We start from the raw sequence: 14,099 nt of genomic DNA on the forward strand, positions 1-14,099 counted from the left end.
CGAAGGCGGGACATGGGCGTGGCTACCAGATAGCCGGCTTTCGCCGATAATGGAAAAAAATGGCGTTAAGCAGTATTTCACCGGGTTTACTTGGTCCTTTTATTTTCACGACCAAGCCTCAAAAAGGTGCCCCAACTGACCAGATGACCACTGGAGGGAATGGGGGATGACCTTCCCATACTCCCCCAGTGGTCACTAACCCCCTCCCACCAAAAAAAACCCCACTTTAAACACTTTTTTCCAGCCTGTATGCCAGCCTCAAATGCCGTACCCACCTCCATGACAGCAGAATGTGTTCTGTCCTCAGACAGCCTTTTCCTACTTGTGATGTGGCTCTGGGGTGAGTGTGACACCTTTTCTGTTATTTGCACTGCAGAGTCACATCAGCAATGCATTGTGGTGGGTATAGGTATGGGTAGCTGGTAGGCTCTACACCCCTGGTGCTTTCCCCCTGCTTACTGGGTCAGAGTGTGCCCTGTTTTGTTTCCTGTTGTAGTCCATGCGGTAGTGGCCATTTTTGTAAGCCAGTTTTAGTTCCCTTTCCTGTGTTACCCACGTTAGAGAACGTAGTTCTTACCTTGAATGGTGCTGAAAGAGGGCATTCTACACCATTGTGCCAGCTGACCTACTGTAATCTTAGTACCAGGGGACTCTTTGCCAGTGGGGCACAACCTCTGATCTGCAGTTAACTGTGAGTAAACGTAGTTATTTCAAGAAAGGACTTTTTCAGAGAGATTAGTCTTCAGGTGTGAACTGGTGTGCCAAAGTTATACAGCAGCAATAACTCCTAGAGGCTGTATGCAGGTCCCTGGGGCAGTTTTAGTGGCTGCAGTACATTTGTGGGTAGTGGGTTTGGGAGGGGGGGGGGGTTGGGGGGCATATCAGCTCCCAAAGTAAGGGAGCTATGCATGTGGGAGCTTTTCTGAAGTCCATCGCAGTGACCCCTAGGGAGCCCGGTTGGTGTCCTGGCATGTCAGGGGGGCCAGTGCACTAAAAATGCTGGCTCCTCCCACGGCCAAATGCCTTGAATTTGGCCGGGGTTTGAGATGGCCGACATAACTTTCCATTATCGCTAAAAAACGAATCTCAAACCTCGGCCAAATCCAATGCATTTGGCTGGCCGGAACCGTATTATTGAAACAAAAGATGGCCGGCCATCTTTTTCGAAAATACGGGTCTGGCCAGTTATTTGCGGCGCCGCCAAAATACATCACTGGCCATGTATTTCGCCGGCGCTGTTCGATTATTCCCCTCTATGTTATATTATCTTCAGCGGAATCCTTTTTCCATTTTCTGAAGGATGTTTTTTTATGATTTAGCTTACATACAGGCATATTTTCAAAGCACTTAGACTTAAAAAGTTCCATAGTAACATATGGAACTTTGCAAGTCTAAATACTTTGAAAATGAGCCCCGGAGTATCATACAAAATGATGGCATATAAAGACCCAAATGCTCCACCCAGTCTGCCAAATAGTCACATTCATTAAAAAGTCATGATTAAACTAACAATGAATGAGATAAAAAATAATTAATGTCTCTTTGACATTTCTAGGGCACAGACCATAGAAGTCTGCCCCTCCCATATCCCAGTCAAAGAAATCAATCAGATGTGTCTGTCAAGACCTGCCTTTAGTGAAACCACGCTGCCTTGGGTCCTGCAGTCCATTCAATTCTAGATACCTCACAATCCTCTTATAATGGCTGTGGCTCTGCATCCAGACTCACCTTCCTTTAAGGTGATCAGGCTCCGTGGCTTCACTGGGCTGCCTCCTTCCTGCACAGTTGCCTCTGCTATCACTTCATCGGTGCTCCAAGCCTCACTCTGGTATTCAGTGTGCTCCAAGCCTTTTCCCTAAAGCCATGACATCATCAGTGAGGGCTCTCATAAACAGAGACGCCAAAGGTGGCCCATTCCAATACTGGAAATTTACCACCGCAGTGCTGGAGATTGAAGGCCAAATGAGTGAGATTTTTCTTGCGAGCCCCAGCCATGTCTAAAACTAATTCTGACAGATGCAAATTCCAAGAACTGACAATATTCCAATCAATAAATAGAAAATAAAATTATTTTTTCTACATTTGTTGACAGAGATGCCAAGGGTGGCCCATCCAACAGAGTGATATGTACCACCCCAAAAAGTGACACTGAAGGTCAATGAATAAGGTTTTTATCACAGTACATTCAATCTATAAATTTGAAGAGGTAGTGAAGGGACTGAAGTCCGAGGAAGGGCTGCTGGCTACACTTATTGAAAAGCAATGCCTTCATGTCTCTTCATGGACGACATGTTACATATTTTAAACACAATTATTTCAAACACTTAACACTAAACCACATACAAACCTATGGAAACAATTCAACTATATTTAAAGATCCCTCATCTGGCAGTATCTCATGGTTTAAACTTGATCACACGTCTGCTATAAAGACAACTACTTCAACACACAACAGATTCTTTAACATTTTCTAAATCCCTGTCTGATGTTATGACAAACTAAAATTATATTAAAGTTTTGGTGTCACCTCAATAAGGCCAACACATAATCTCTTCACTACAAAACATTATACAGAAACTTGTGTAAAAACACATTCAGAATATTACCAAACCTTAACAGCACTAACTCCCAAGACTCAAAAATCAACAACCTTATGCATGAAAAGGAAGCACTGTAAATATTATACCCAGGGCTGGTCTTAGCAATTGTGGGGCCCTGTGCAGACCAGTTCAGTGCCCCTCCCCCGTCCCACCTAGCCCCGCCCCTTGTTGACAAGATGTGTTTTAAACATTTTTTTATTTCAAATAAAGACAAATCAAGCAAAACGTGTACAGAAAAACTAATTCAAATATGCACAATGCTATCTATCATAGGAAACCTTTGGGTTTAAAAAGCAAAACCATGTGCATTGTAAGGGCTGGATAAATGAATTAAAACAAATCCCCTTAATATGTAATACTTAGTAGCAATAATGAAACAATGACTGAATATTCACACAGCAAGCAGCTTGAGCCAACAGATTTATTTTCCATTGAACATAATTAACTTTGTATGAACTTGGCTGCTAATAGGGTGTGGGGAGGAGTGGCCTAGTGGTTAGGGTGGTGAACTTTGGTCCTGAGGAACTGAGTTCAATTCCCACTTCAGGCACAGGCAGCTCCTTGTGACTCTGGGCAAGTCACTTAACCCTCCATTGCCCCATGTAAGCTGCATTGAGCCTGCCATGAGTGGGAAAGCACGGGATACAAATGTAACAAAAAAAAAATAGTGTGCTGAATTGGACAATGTTGACACATATAGACTGACTCTGGACAGTTCTGCATGAAGGAAACCCTTCCCTCATTGATCAATACCTTCTCTGTGAAATACTAGCAAAAATAAAAGGTAAGTGCATTTTATAATATACTACTGCATTCCACAAAGCAAAAGGAACAAGTTCCCACATGCCATCTTTTTTTCTTTTGATGTAGGCACAGGAAAAAAAAAAAGATTTTAAATGCTCCCAAGTTTCAATCTAATTCACGTTTAATGTGGGATAAAAAGTCATAAATAAGTAAATAGATAGATAGAAACTCTGAATGTTGAGCACCTAATTCTCATAACATGATGTCTGTTTAGTGGCCCTTTACCAGGAGAAATAAAATCTCTTGCATGAATATAATAGTACTAGGGTGTCACTTTAATTGGCTCCTCCAAATGACACACTGATTACAATTTATAACAAATTACTACTCTACTTATTATACTTCCTCTGTGTAAATCCGTATGCAGAAGTCGCATGTTTGAAAATCTAAGTGAGATTAAATAAAAATTCCACCAACAATAAAGAAAGACAACATGGATACAGCAGCTTGAGTGCACAGGGATCCAGATGCAAGAAGGGGAAGGTAAAATTATGTATAATCATACCTGATAATTTTCTTTCCATTAATCATAGCTGATCAATCCATAGACTGGTGGGTTGTGTCCATCTACCAGCAGGTGGAGATAGAGAGCAAACTTTTGCCTCCCTATATGTGGTCATGTGCTGCCGGAAACTCCTCAGTATGTCGATATCAAAGCTCCATCCGCAGGACTCAGCACTTAGAGAATTACACCCACGAAGGGACACTCTGCCCAGCTCACCACCGCCGAAACGGGGGAGGGGAATTAACCCAGCTCATCCCCACACAAGTGGGGGAGGGGAATCCGTCCAGCTCATCCCCGCGGAGCGGGGGAGGGACACCACACCCGCCGATGCGGGGGGATCTGGCTTATCCTGCAACCGCAACCGCGGGAGGAGCTGACTGACCCTAACACCGTCGAAGCGGGAGGGGTACAAAGCTGCCCTACAGCCGCACGAAGCGGGAGGGAGTGCCGGCAGAATTTTAAGTCTCAATCCAGCCCCGTAAAACGGAGGGGAGAGGAATGCAGCAGCTCACTGTAACACAAACTCGTCTTAACTCTTGAAGAATCCAAGTGAAAAAACTTGAACACAAAGTCTTTCTGAAGTAACTGAAGACTAAACTTGAACCTGAAATGCAACCAGAATAAAAACAGTACAGATATCTGGGAGGGGCTATGGATTGATCAGCTATGATTAATTGAAAGAAAATTATCAGGTATGATTATACATAATTTTACCTTCCATATCATCAAGCTGATCAATCCATAGACTGGTGGGATGTACCGAAGCAGTACTCACCCAGGGCGGGACATTGAAATCCCTGACCTCAACACTGAAGCTCCAAACCGGGCCTCCGCCCGTGCAGCCACAGTCAAACGGTAATGCTTGGAGAATGTATGAGCCGAAGCCCAAGTTGATGCCTTGCATATCTCTTCCAAGGAGACGGATCCGGCCTCTGCCATCGAGGCCGCCTGAGCTCTCGTGGAGTGAGCCTTCAGCTGGATAGGCGGCACCTTCCCCGCGGCCACATAAGCCGCTGCAATGGCTTCCTTGACCCATCTTGCCACTGTAGGCTTAGCAGCCTGCAGACCCTTACGAGGACCTGCAAACAGGACAAACAGATGATCCGATTTCCGAAAATCATTGGTCACTTCCAAGTATCTGATGATGACTCGTCTCACATCCAGATATTTAAGAGCAGAGTACTCCTCTGGGTAGTCCTCCCTACGAAAGGAAGGGAGACAGAGCTGCTGATTCACATGGAAGCGAGAAACAATCTTGGGCAGGAAGGAAGGCACTGTGCGAATAGTCACTCCTGCCTCAGTGAACTGCAGAAAGAGCTCTCGATATGAGAGCGCCTGGAGCTCGGAAACTCTTCTGGCTGAAGTGATAGCCACCAAAAAGACCGCTTTCAACGTCAGGTCTTTCAGAGATGCCCTCGACAAGGGTTCAAAAGGCGGCTTCTGCAATGCTCTTAGTACCAGGTTGAGATTCCACGCAGGCACCACTGAGTGCAGAGGAGGGCGCAGGTGATTAACTCCCTTGAGAAAGCGCACCACATCTGGCTGCGAAGCCAGGGAAGCACCCTTCAGGCGGCCCCTGAAGCAAGCCAGAGCCGCTACCTGGACTTTAAGGGAACTGAGCGACAGGCCTTTCTCCAGACCTTCTTGCAGGAACGCCAACACTGAAGAAATTGGAGCAGTGAAGGGAGAAAGTGAGCCTGCTTCACACCACGCTGCAAAGATACGCCAAACCCTGGCGTAAGCAGTAGAAGTAGAGCGCTTCCTCGCTCTCAACATAGTGGCGATGACCTTGTCTGAGAAGCCCTTCTTCCTCAGACGCTGCCGCTCAATAGCCAGGCCGTAAGACCAAAGGGGGAGGGATCCTCCATCACCACGGGACCCTGATGTAACAGGCCCTGCTCCACTGGCAGCCGCAGAGGATCGTCGACTGAGAGCCTGATCAAGTCCGCATACCAGGGACGCCTGGGCCAATCCGGACCCACCAGGATTACCCTGCCGGGGTGCTTTGCCACCCGGTCTAGCACCCTGCCCAACATGGGCCAGGGCGGGAACACATAGAGAAGCTCTTGTATCGGCCACTGTTGGAGAAGAGCATCTACTCCCAGGGATCGAGGGTCCCGTCCTCTGCTGAAAAAGCGCGGCACTTGGCAATTGGCCGATGACGCCATCAGATCTAGGCTCGGCTGGCCCCAGCGCTTCGTGATGTCCAAGAACGCCTGAGCAGATAGCTGCCACTCTCCGGGCTCCAAGGTATGGCGACTGAGAAAGTCTGCCTTGACATTCATGACTCCGGCAATGTGGGCCGCTGAAAGCTGCTCCAGGTTCGCTTCCGCCCACTGGCAAAGATTCATAGCCTCCTTGGCTAGAGGGGCGCTCTTGGTACCTCCCTGGCGGTTGACATAGGCCACAGCCGTGGCATTGTCCGACAGGACCCGTACAGGCTTCAACACCAGTACCGGGATGAACTCCAAAAGCGCCAACCGAATGGCTCTGAGTTCCAGGAGGTTGATAGACCACTTTGCCTCTGCAGGAGACCAGAGCCCCTGCGCTGTCCTTCCCAAGCAGTGGGCTCCCCAGCCCGACGAGGCGTCCGTCGTGACGACAATCCACTCTGGGGTCACCAGAGGCATTCCCGCAGACAACTTGTCTGTCTGCATCCACCAGCTCAGCGCCTTGCGCACTGCTGGGTCCAAGGGAAGGCGCACAGCATAATCCTCCGACATCGGAGTCCAGCGCTGCAGCAAAGAGTGTTGAAGTGGTCTCATATGAGCCCTGGCCCAGGGCACAACTTCCATCGTGGCCGTCATAGAGCCCAACAGCTGCACATAGTCCCAAGCCCGAAGGGGAGAGGCTACTAGGAACTGGTCCACCTGAGCCTGAAGTTTGACAATCCGATTGTCTGGCAGGAACACTCTGCCCACTTGGGTGTCGAATCGAACTCCCAGGTACTCCAGGGACTGAGTCGGGCGCAGCTGGCTCTTCTCCCAGTTGATGATCCATCCCAGGGAGCTCAAAAGAGCAACTACCCGGTCCACAGCTTTGCCGCACTCTGCATAAGAGGGGGCTCGGATCAACCAGTCGTCCAGATAAGGATGGACTTGTACCCCTTCCTTTCGTAGGAAGGCCGCGATGACCACCATTACTTTGGAAAAGGTCCGCGGAGCAGTAGCCAACCCGAAAGGGAGGGCTCTGAACTGGAAGTGTCGTCCCAGGACTGCAAAACGCAGAAAGCGTTGATGAGGAGGCCAGATGGGAATATGCAGGTACGCTTCCTTGATGTCCAAGGATGCCAGGAACTCTCCTGCCTTCACTGCCGCTATAACAGAGCGGAGAGTCTCCATGCGAAAGTGCCGCACTTTCAAGGCCCGATTGACCCCTTTGAGGTCGAGGATAGGCCGGACAGAACCTCCTTTCTTTGGTACCACAAAGTAAATGGAGTAACGTCCCTTGCCAAGCTGACTTTCTGGCACCGGAACGACCGCGCCCAGGCGGATCAGATTGTCCAAGGTCTGCTGCACTGCCACAGCTTTGACCGGAGACTTGCAGGGAGAGAGTACAAACCCGTCTTTTAAGGGTCGGCAGAACTCTAGCTTGTAGCCGTCTCTGATGACTTCCAGCACCCACGCGTCTGAAGTTATTGTGGTCCACTCGCCCAGAAACGAGGACAGCCGTCCTCCAATCTGCACTGGGGCGTGGACCAAGACCCCATCATTGGGTACGAGACCCTGGGGGAGGACCGGAGGGAGCACCTCCGGGACGGCGGTCTCTGCGAAAGGAATGCTGCTTGGGGGAGAAATTCCTCTTGAAGGAAGAGGGGGCAGAGGAACCCGACTTGCCCGGGCGGTACCGACGGGCTTCCTACAACCGTCCTCTGGAGGTACCGGGACGAGTACTAGCTCGAGCCCTGACCTCTGGTAATTTCTTGCCCTTAGACGTGCCGAGATCGGTCACGATTTTGTCCAGCTCGACCCCAAAGAGCAGCTTGCCTTTAAAAGGCAACCTAGCCAGGCGGGATTTAGAGGCGTGGTCAGCAGACCAATGTTTCAGCCAAAGCCACCGCCGCGCAGAGATTGTCTGAGCCATGCCTTTCGCTGAGGCCCTCAAGACATCATACAGCAAGTCTGCCAAATAGGCTAAGCCCGATTTCAGGGCCGGCCAATCAGCCCTCAAGGAATGATCCGAGGGGGAAGCCCGCTGCACCATAGTCAGGCACGCCCTGGCCACATAGGAGCCGCAAACTGAGGCCTGCAAACTTAAAGCAGCCGCCTCAAAGGACGACCTTAAGGCCGCCTCCAATCTTCTGTCTTGGGCGTCCTTTAGGGCCGTGCCACCTTCCACCGGCAACGCCGTTTTCTTAGTCACCGCAGTGATTAAAGAATCCACGGTAGGCCACAGATAGGCCTCACGTTCACTCACAGCCAAAGGATAGAGGCGGGACATAGCCCTAGCCACTTTAAGGCTCGCTTCTGGGACATCCCATTGAGCCGAAATTAAGGTGTGCATGGCATCATGCACGTGGAAGGTTCTAGGCGGGCGCTTCGTCCCCAGCATAATGGCAGAGCCAACAGGGGCTGAGGGAGAGACGTCCTCCGGAGAGGAAATCTTCAAAGTGTCCATGGCCTGTAACAACAGGTTGGGCAAATCCTCTGGGCTAAAAAGCCGCGCTGCCGAGGGGTCATCCGCTCCATCCGAGCGGGGATCCGTCTCCTCCAAGGAATCCGCAAAGGACCGTTGGGAGACCTCAGACACGCTGCCCTCATCTACATCGGAGGAGACAAATTCCTCCAAGGCCTGGGAATCAACCCGAGGGCGTTTACCTCTGGGAACCTCAACCTCTTTACCAGACGAGGGAGCAGGGGCAGCGTTGTGCATGAGGAAGGCCTGATGCAGCAGCAAAACAAACTCGGGGGAGAAACCCCCCAGACTGTGCACTTCCGCAGCCTGGGCAACAGCCCTAGACGCACCCTCAACCGGCGCTCGCAATAGTGGGGGAGAGACATGCTGCGCATCCAAAATGGCGTCCGGCGCGAAACTCCGCGAAGGAGCCGCGCGGGAAGAACGGCTCTTAACTTTAGCCGCTTCTGTGCCGTCGCCCAAATTAAGGGCGTTCATGGCATTAATGTCTCCAACCTCAAGGGCGGCCCAAGAAGAAGCCGTCCGAGCCGCGTGGCCGGCCAAGATGGCGGAGGCGAGGAGCGGGGGATGGGCGTTTATGGCGGGAAAAAACCGCCACGCCGGAGGAAGGACCGGGACATTCATCGGTCACGAAACTGTCACCCAACAAGGGCGAATCAGGCTTTAAGACCCCCGCATCCCCTCTAGAAGCGCTCAAGCGACCCGGGGAACGACCCTTTGCGCCCTCGCCCTCCGACGCCATATGCCACGAGGAGAAGAATCGGGGAACCCCCTGCCCGCTATAAAAAAGGTAAAAATTACCTGCTGTCCGCTCCGAGTTGTAACGACCTGGTGTCCCAGTGAGTAGCTGCAATAGACGCTTAAATAAACGTCGAAATAAACGCCTTTAAGGACGTTCAAAATTTTTTTTTTTTTTTTTTTTTTTTTAACGGAGCCAGCGGGAGGGGGGAGAAAAGGAGGGACCTGGCACCACCAGGTTTGCACTTGCTCAAAAGAGCCCTCAACCCCAGGCACTCAACAAAACCTAAAAATTAGGCTTGGAGGCCTAGCCAGAGCTGCTGCTGTGTGTGACCACCACCTGCTGAGATAGAGAACATACTGAGGAGTTTCCGGCAGCACATGACCACATATAGGGAGGCAAAAGTTTGCTCTCTATCTCCACCTGCTGGTAGATGGACACAACCCACCAGTCTATGGATTGATCAGCTTGATGATATGGAAATAGATATTACCATGAGTTTTTTTTAACAGTATGCTTGCCTGCTCTCCCACCTGCCTACTGCCCTACCTCCTCCCCACTCCCCCGGTCCTCCGAGCCGCAAGGTGTCCTCCCAGCACATACCTGAAGCCACCCTGGTGGTCTAGTGGAGTCTTCGGGGGCAGAAAAGATCCCAAGTCTTTCCTGTCCGTTGCCAGCGCTGACCCTCTTGCTGCCGCATCTTCCTTAAAATGGCTGCCGAGACTTCCAATGGCAGCCGCTGTAAGTCTTGGCAGCCATTTTTAAAATGCGAAGAGGCAGCAAGAGGGTCAGCGCCAGCAGCGGGCAGGAAAGACTGGGGATTTTTCCTGCCCCGAAGAATCCACTAGACTACCAGGGTGGCTTCAGGTATGTGCCAGGAGGGCACCCTGAGGATCTGGGGAGGAGAGGCAAAGCAGTTAGATCGCAGTCCGTGCATAAAGGAGACGGCAATAGCAGGGAGTGCCACGGGGCCCCTGGAAGTACGAGGTCCTGTGCGCCCGACCCTGTCGCCCCTGCCTATGACTGGACCTGATTATATCGTGCCCTAAAACATCAATACACCACCTACTGAAAAAAAAAAACACAAAACAAACATGACTGTAACAAGATCTCTACACATGCACTACATGCTAGCAGAGTATCACACCTTACTCCAGTGAAACTGGGTTCCACAAAACCATAGGGATTCTCGAACTCTCTTCCTTAAGAAATTAGATTGTAGAATCTGTTTGTATGAACCTTTACATGTTTACATAAATTTAGGATTCCTCGGTGTATGAAAAAAATATTTTAGGGATTTTGCCATAGTAAAATGTTTGAGAATCACTGCCTTAGTTGGACACAAAAAACCCTGATAGACCCTAAACAAATATGAAACAAGGGACCACACATCAGTAATAGAGATATGAAACAATGAAACTGAACTGGAAACCTCAGGAAGTCAGACTCTGCACACAACAATAATAAAGAGATAGAAAATGAAATACAAAATACTAGAGATGGGCATTCTCAAAAGCTGACATATTCCAATTAATAAATTCAGAATAAAATACTTTTTTCTACCTTTGTTGTCTGAGCATTTTATTTTTCTATTCATGTTGGTCCTGGTGTTTTCTTTCTCCTTTTTTCTTGTCTGTGCAGCCAGGAGACAATGATTAACCCTCCCCTCCCAAAAATGTTTTAAAAACCATGCCTTTTACAGCCAAAGACTTGAAGAAAAAAATAAATAAATACTACAGAACTGAAAAATGTTGGCACATTTAGACTGATTCTGGACTTATGCATTAAGGTACCTCTGCTAGAGCTCATTATCAATTATCTCTCTTTTAAACAGTAGTAATAAACAATATTAAGTGCATTTTTATAATATACCACTGCATTCCACAAAACAAAAAAAGCAAGTTTCCATATACCACCTTTTTCTTTTGATCTAGGCACAGGAAAAAAAAAAGATTTTAAATGCTCCCAGATTTCAACCTAATTCATGTGGGACATAAATTTCATAAATAAGTAAATAAATAAATAGATATAAATCCTGAATGTTGAGCACCTGATTCTCATAACATGATGTCTGCTTTAGTGGCCCTTTACCAGGAGAAAAAAAATCGCTGCACAAATATAACACAAGCTATGGTGTCCCTATAACCAGCCCCTCCAAATGACGCACTGATTAAGATTTATAACAAATTACTAACCTACCTATGAAATGTTATTCCATTATTGTACTTCCTCTGTGTAAATCCGTATGCTGCAGAAGCTGGCATGTTTGAAAATACCAGGTAATCAGGCTGACCTTCGACTGCCATTGGCAGTGAGTTCTACCATTTAGCACCCTGGTATCTAAAGTCAGCAGAGTGAACTGACTTATAATGCACTCTCTTGCAATCTGGAAGATGAATAAGGTAGTCCCTAGAACTAGAAGTTATATTGCATTGGGGAATAGTTATTGAGGGCTGCATATAGTCCGGTGTCATGCCATATAATATTTGAAAGACAAAAACACATAATTTAAAAATAATCCTGGCTTTAATGGGGTTTTTAAGTCACTGGTTCTCATCTTGGGGCACTAGACAAAGTAGGGGGCCTAAGAGGTGATAACAGAGTCACTGTGTTCCTCCTCCTCTAGTCAGAAGTTTTAAATAAACAGGCTCCCTGTCAGATGTGAAATGGGTTAGAGTCAAGGAAAAATCAAGTCTCCTGCTCAAACACTATCAGTAGGCATAGTGGAAATAATAAGATCATTAAAATAATACATGGGGCTTGGAGACCACAATAAACTACTAGGGTGGGATGAGGTGAAGGTTGAAACTCACAATTGTAAGTGCTACAGTAATTCAAATAAATAAGAAGTCTTGGTTGTTAAATGATTATAAAACAAATGATTTTGTATTACTTCTTTAACTATCTACACTTAAAAAGAGTTGCATTGCTTCCATACTAGCCAAGATAAAACAAATAAAAGATAGTAATATTTACCTTTTATAAAGGAATTCCCCAGCTGCTGCAGCCAGTGGTCTGTGCGCTGCATATACAAACTGGTACAAGATTTCACAGTCTTCACTCATAAACACATCCTCACAATTCCTAAAGAAAGATAGAATATGGACTATTATGCAGTATGAACTCATTATTCTATACAGCAACAAGACAAAAAATATTTGAATCTACGATCTGCGTATGAACACAGAAATCTGCTACAAAGAACAATCAGAGATGTTCTTCTGTCTCTTACAGAATTGGTGTTCTTAAAGGCTGCTTAAAATCATACAAACATACCATTTTGCAGAGAAGATACTATACCATCTGAAAATACATACACCTTCCTTGAACTCCTTTCAAAAACATGTTTGCTTTTGGAAAACCACGTGTGGAACGGCCTCCTGGTGGAGACCAAGACTGTATTCAAATTTTAAATAAGCATAGGTCAAATACATAGGATCTCTAAGGGAGAGGAAAAGACTGGATAGGCTACATGGTCTATTACCTGCCATCATTTTCTGTGTTTCTATGTGCATTATTTGTCTTGTTGAGATATTTTAATGTTTCTTTTATACCCCCGTCCCTCGTCTCCTCTAGGTCATGGAGCGAACCTTAAATCTACTCTATCTCCTGTCAGACGTACAGCCTCCACAGTTGGACATAATACTCCAGGTGAGGTTTCACCTATATGACTTTTTAAAGCATCCTAATATTCCTTTGGCTCTGGCCCCCACCCTGTCACACTGTTTTGCTTTCTTGAGATCATCAGATATGATCAGTACTGTATTTCATTTACTGCTCCATTGTATTTCTGCACTCAACTGTAAAAACAAAACGTAAGGTTCTCCATTTGAGGATTCCAACTTATAGCTGCCAAGCAGCTGATCACTCCTGATTCTTTCTATGCCTTCAGAGGTGTCCAAAGTGTTGCAGATTTTCAGTAGTGAATCTCACTGGCATTTGTCAAAATTAATTAATTTTCACAGGTGACATGCCCACTTCCGGGTCTTAGCCAATCAGATGCACAGCCATGCCCAAGCCATGACCACATCCCTCCTCCTTTGATGACATCACTGACCATGTCCCATCCACTCCAAGACACCCTTTGATGGGGTCAACTGGATATAATGTCTTGACCGTGCCCCTTTGCATTGCCACACTCCTTGCCCCACCCCAAACCTCACCTCTTTTGTTGAAGACACAGGAACTGATATCATAGCCACACCTGTTTTCAAAGATGGCAGCTACTACTGTATACATCAAGTCACTTCCAGTTTACACTACTAGCTGCAATCTTGGATAGGGTCACGTGATGAGAAGTGACATCAAAAAAACCTGACTGCCCCCTACACCATTGGCAGAATTTATTTGCATATGAGCAGTTTAACCTTTATGGGTGGAAAATTCATATGTAAATTGAATATTTGAATGGCATGAGTTGAGCCAAAAATAAATTGGTTAAGAGATGTCAGGTCCCCATGCCAAAGCATGAAGACGACATGGCTATGTGGTGATGGTATGGACAATTAACTAACCACATTTTCTCAAATCGTGCCATAAATAAATTGGCAATGGTAGGGGCAAATGTGGCGCCCACGGCAATACCTGAAACCTGTAAATACAATTCACTGTTAAATAAAAAATAATTTTTAGTCAATGCCATTTCTGCCAGTTGTAATAAAAAGTCAGATGGCATCCTGTGTGGTCTAGTTCTTGTTTCCAGAGTTTCAAAAACAGTGGCCAGGGCTTCCGATTGCGGGATGGATGTATATAGTGCTGTTATGACAAGGGTGACTAGAAACATATCTTCTTTAATCAAATGATTGTGAGTGTCCAA

General features: G+C 47.1%; 1 protein-coding gene across 2 annotated transcripts in view; it reads right to left on the reverse strand.

The window, feature by feature from the left end:
• LOC115468711 (cohesin subunit SA-2-like) overlaps positions 1-14,099 on the reverse strand; it is a 312,673-nt gene that overhangs the window by 162,390 nt on the left and 136,184 nt on the right. For both annotated transcript variants that reach the window (XM_030200630.1, XM_030200629.1), the window contains exon 13: positions 12,260-12,367. In XM_030200630.1, coding sequence (XP_030056490.1) covers positions 12,260-12,367 — 108 coding nt within the window. The remainder of the gene's footprint in view (positions 1-12,259; positions 12,368-14,099) is intronic.

Source organism: Microcaecilia unicolor, chromosome 4 (assembly GCF_901765095.1).
Source record: "Microcaecilia unicolor chromosome 4, aMicUni1.1, whole genome shotgun sequence".
Taxonomy (NCBI): Eukaryota; Metazoa; Chordata; class Amphibia; order Gymnophiona; family Siphonopidae; genus Microcaecilia; species Microcaecilia unicolor.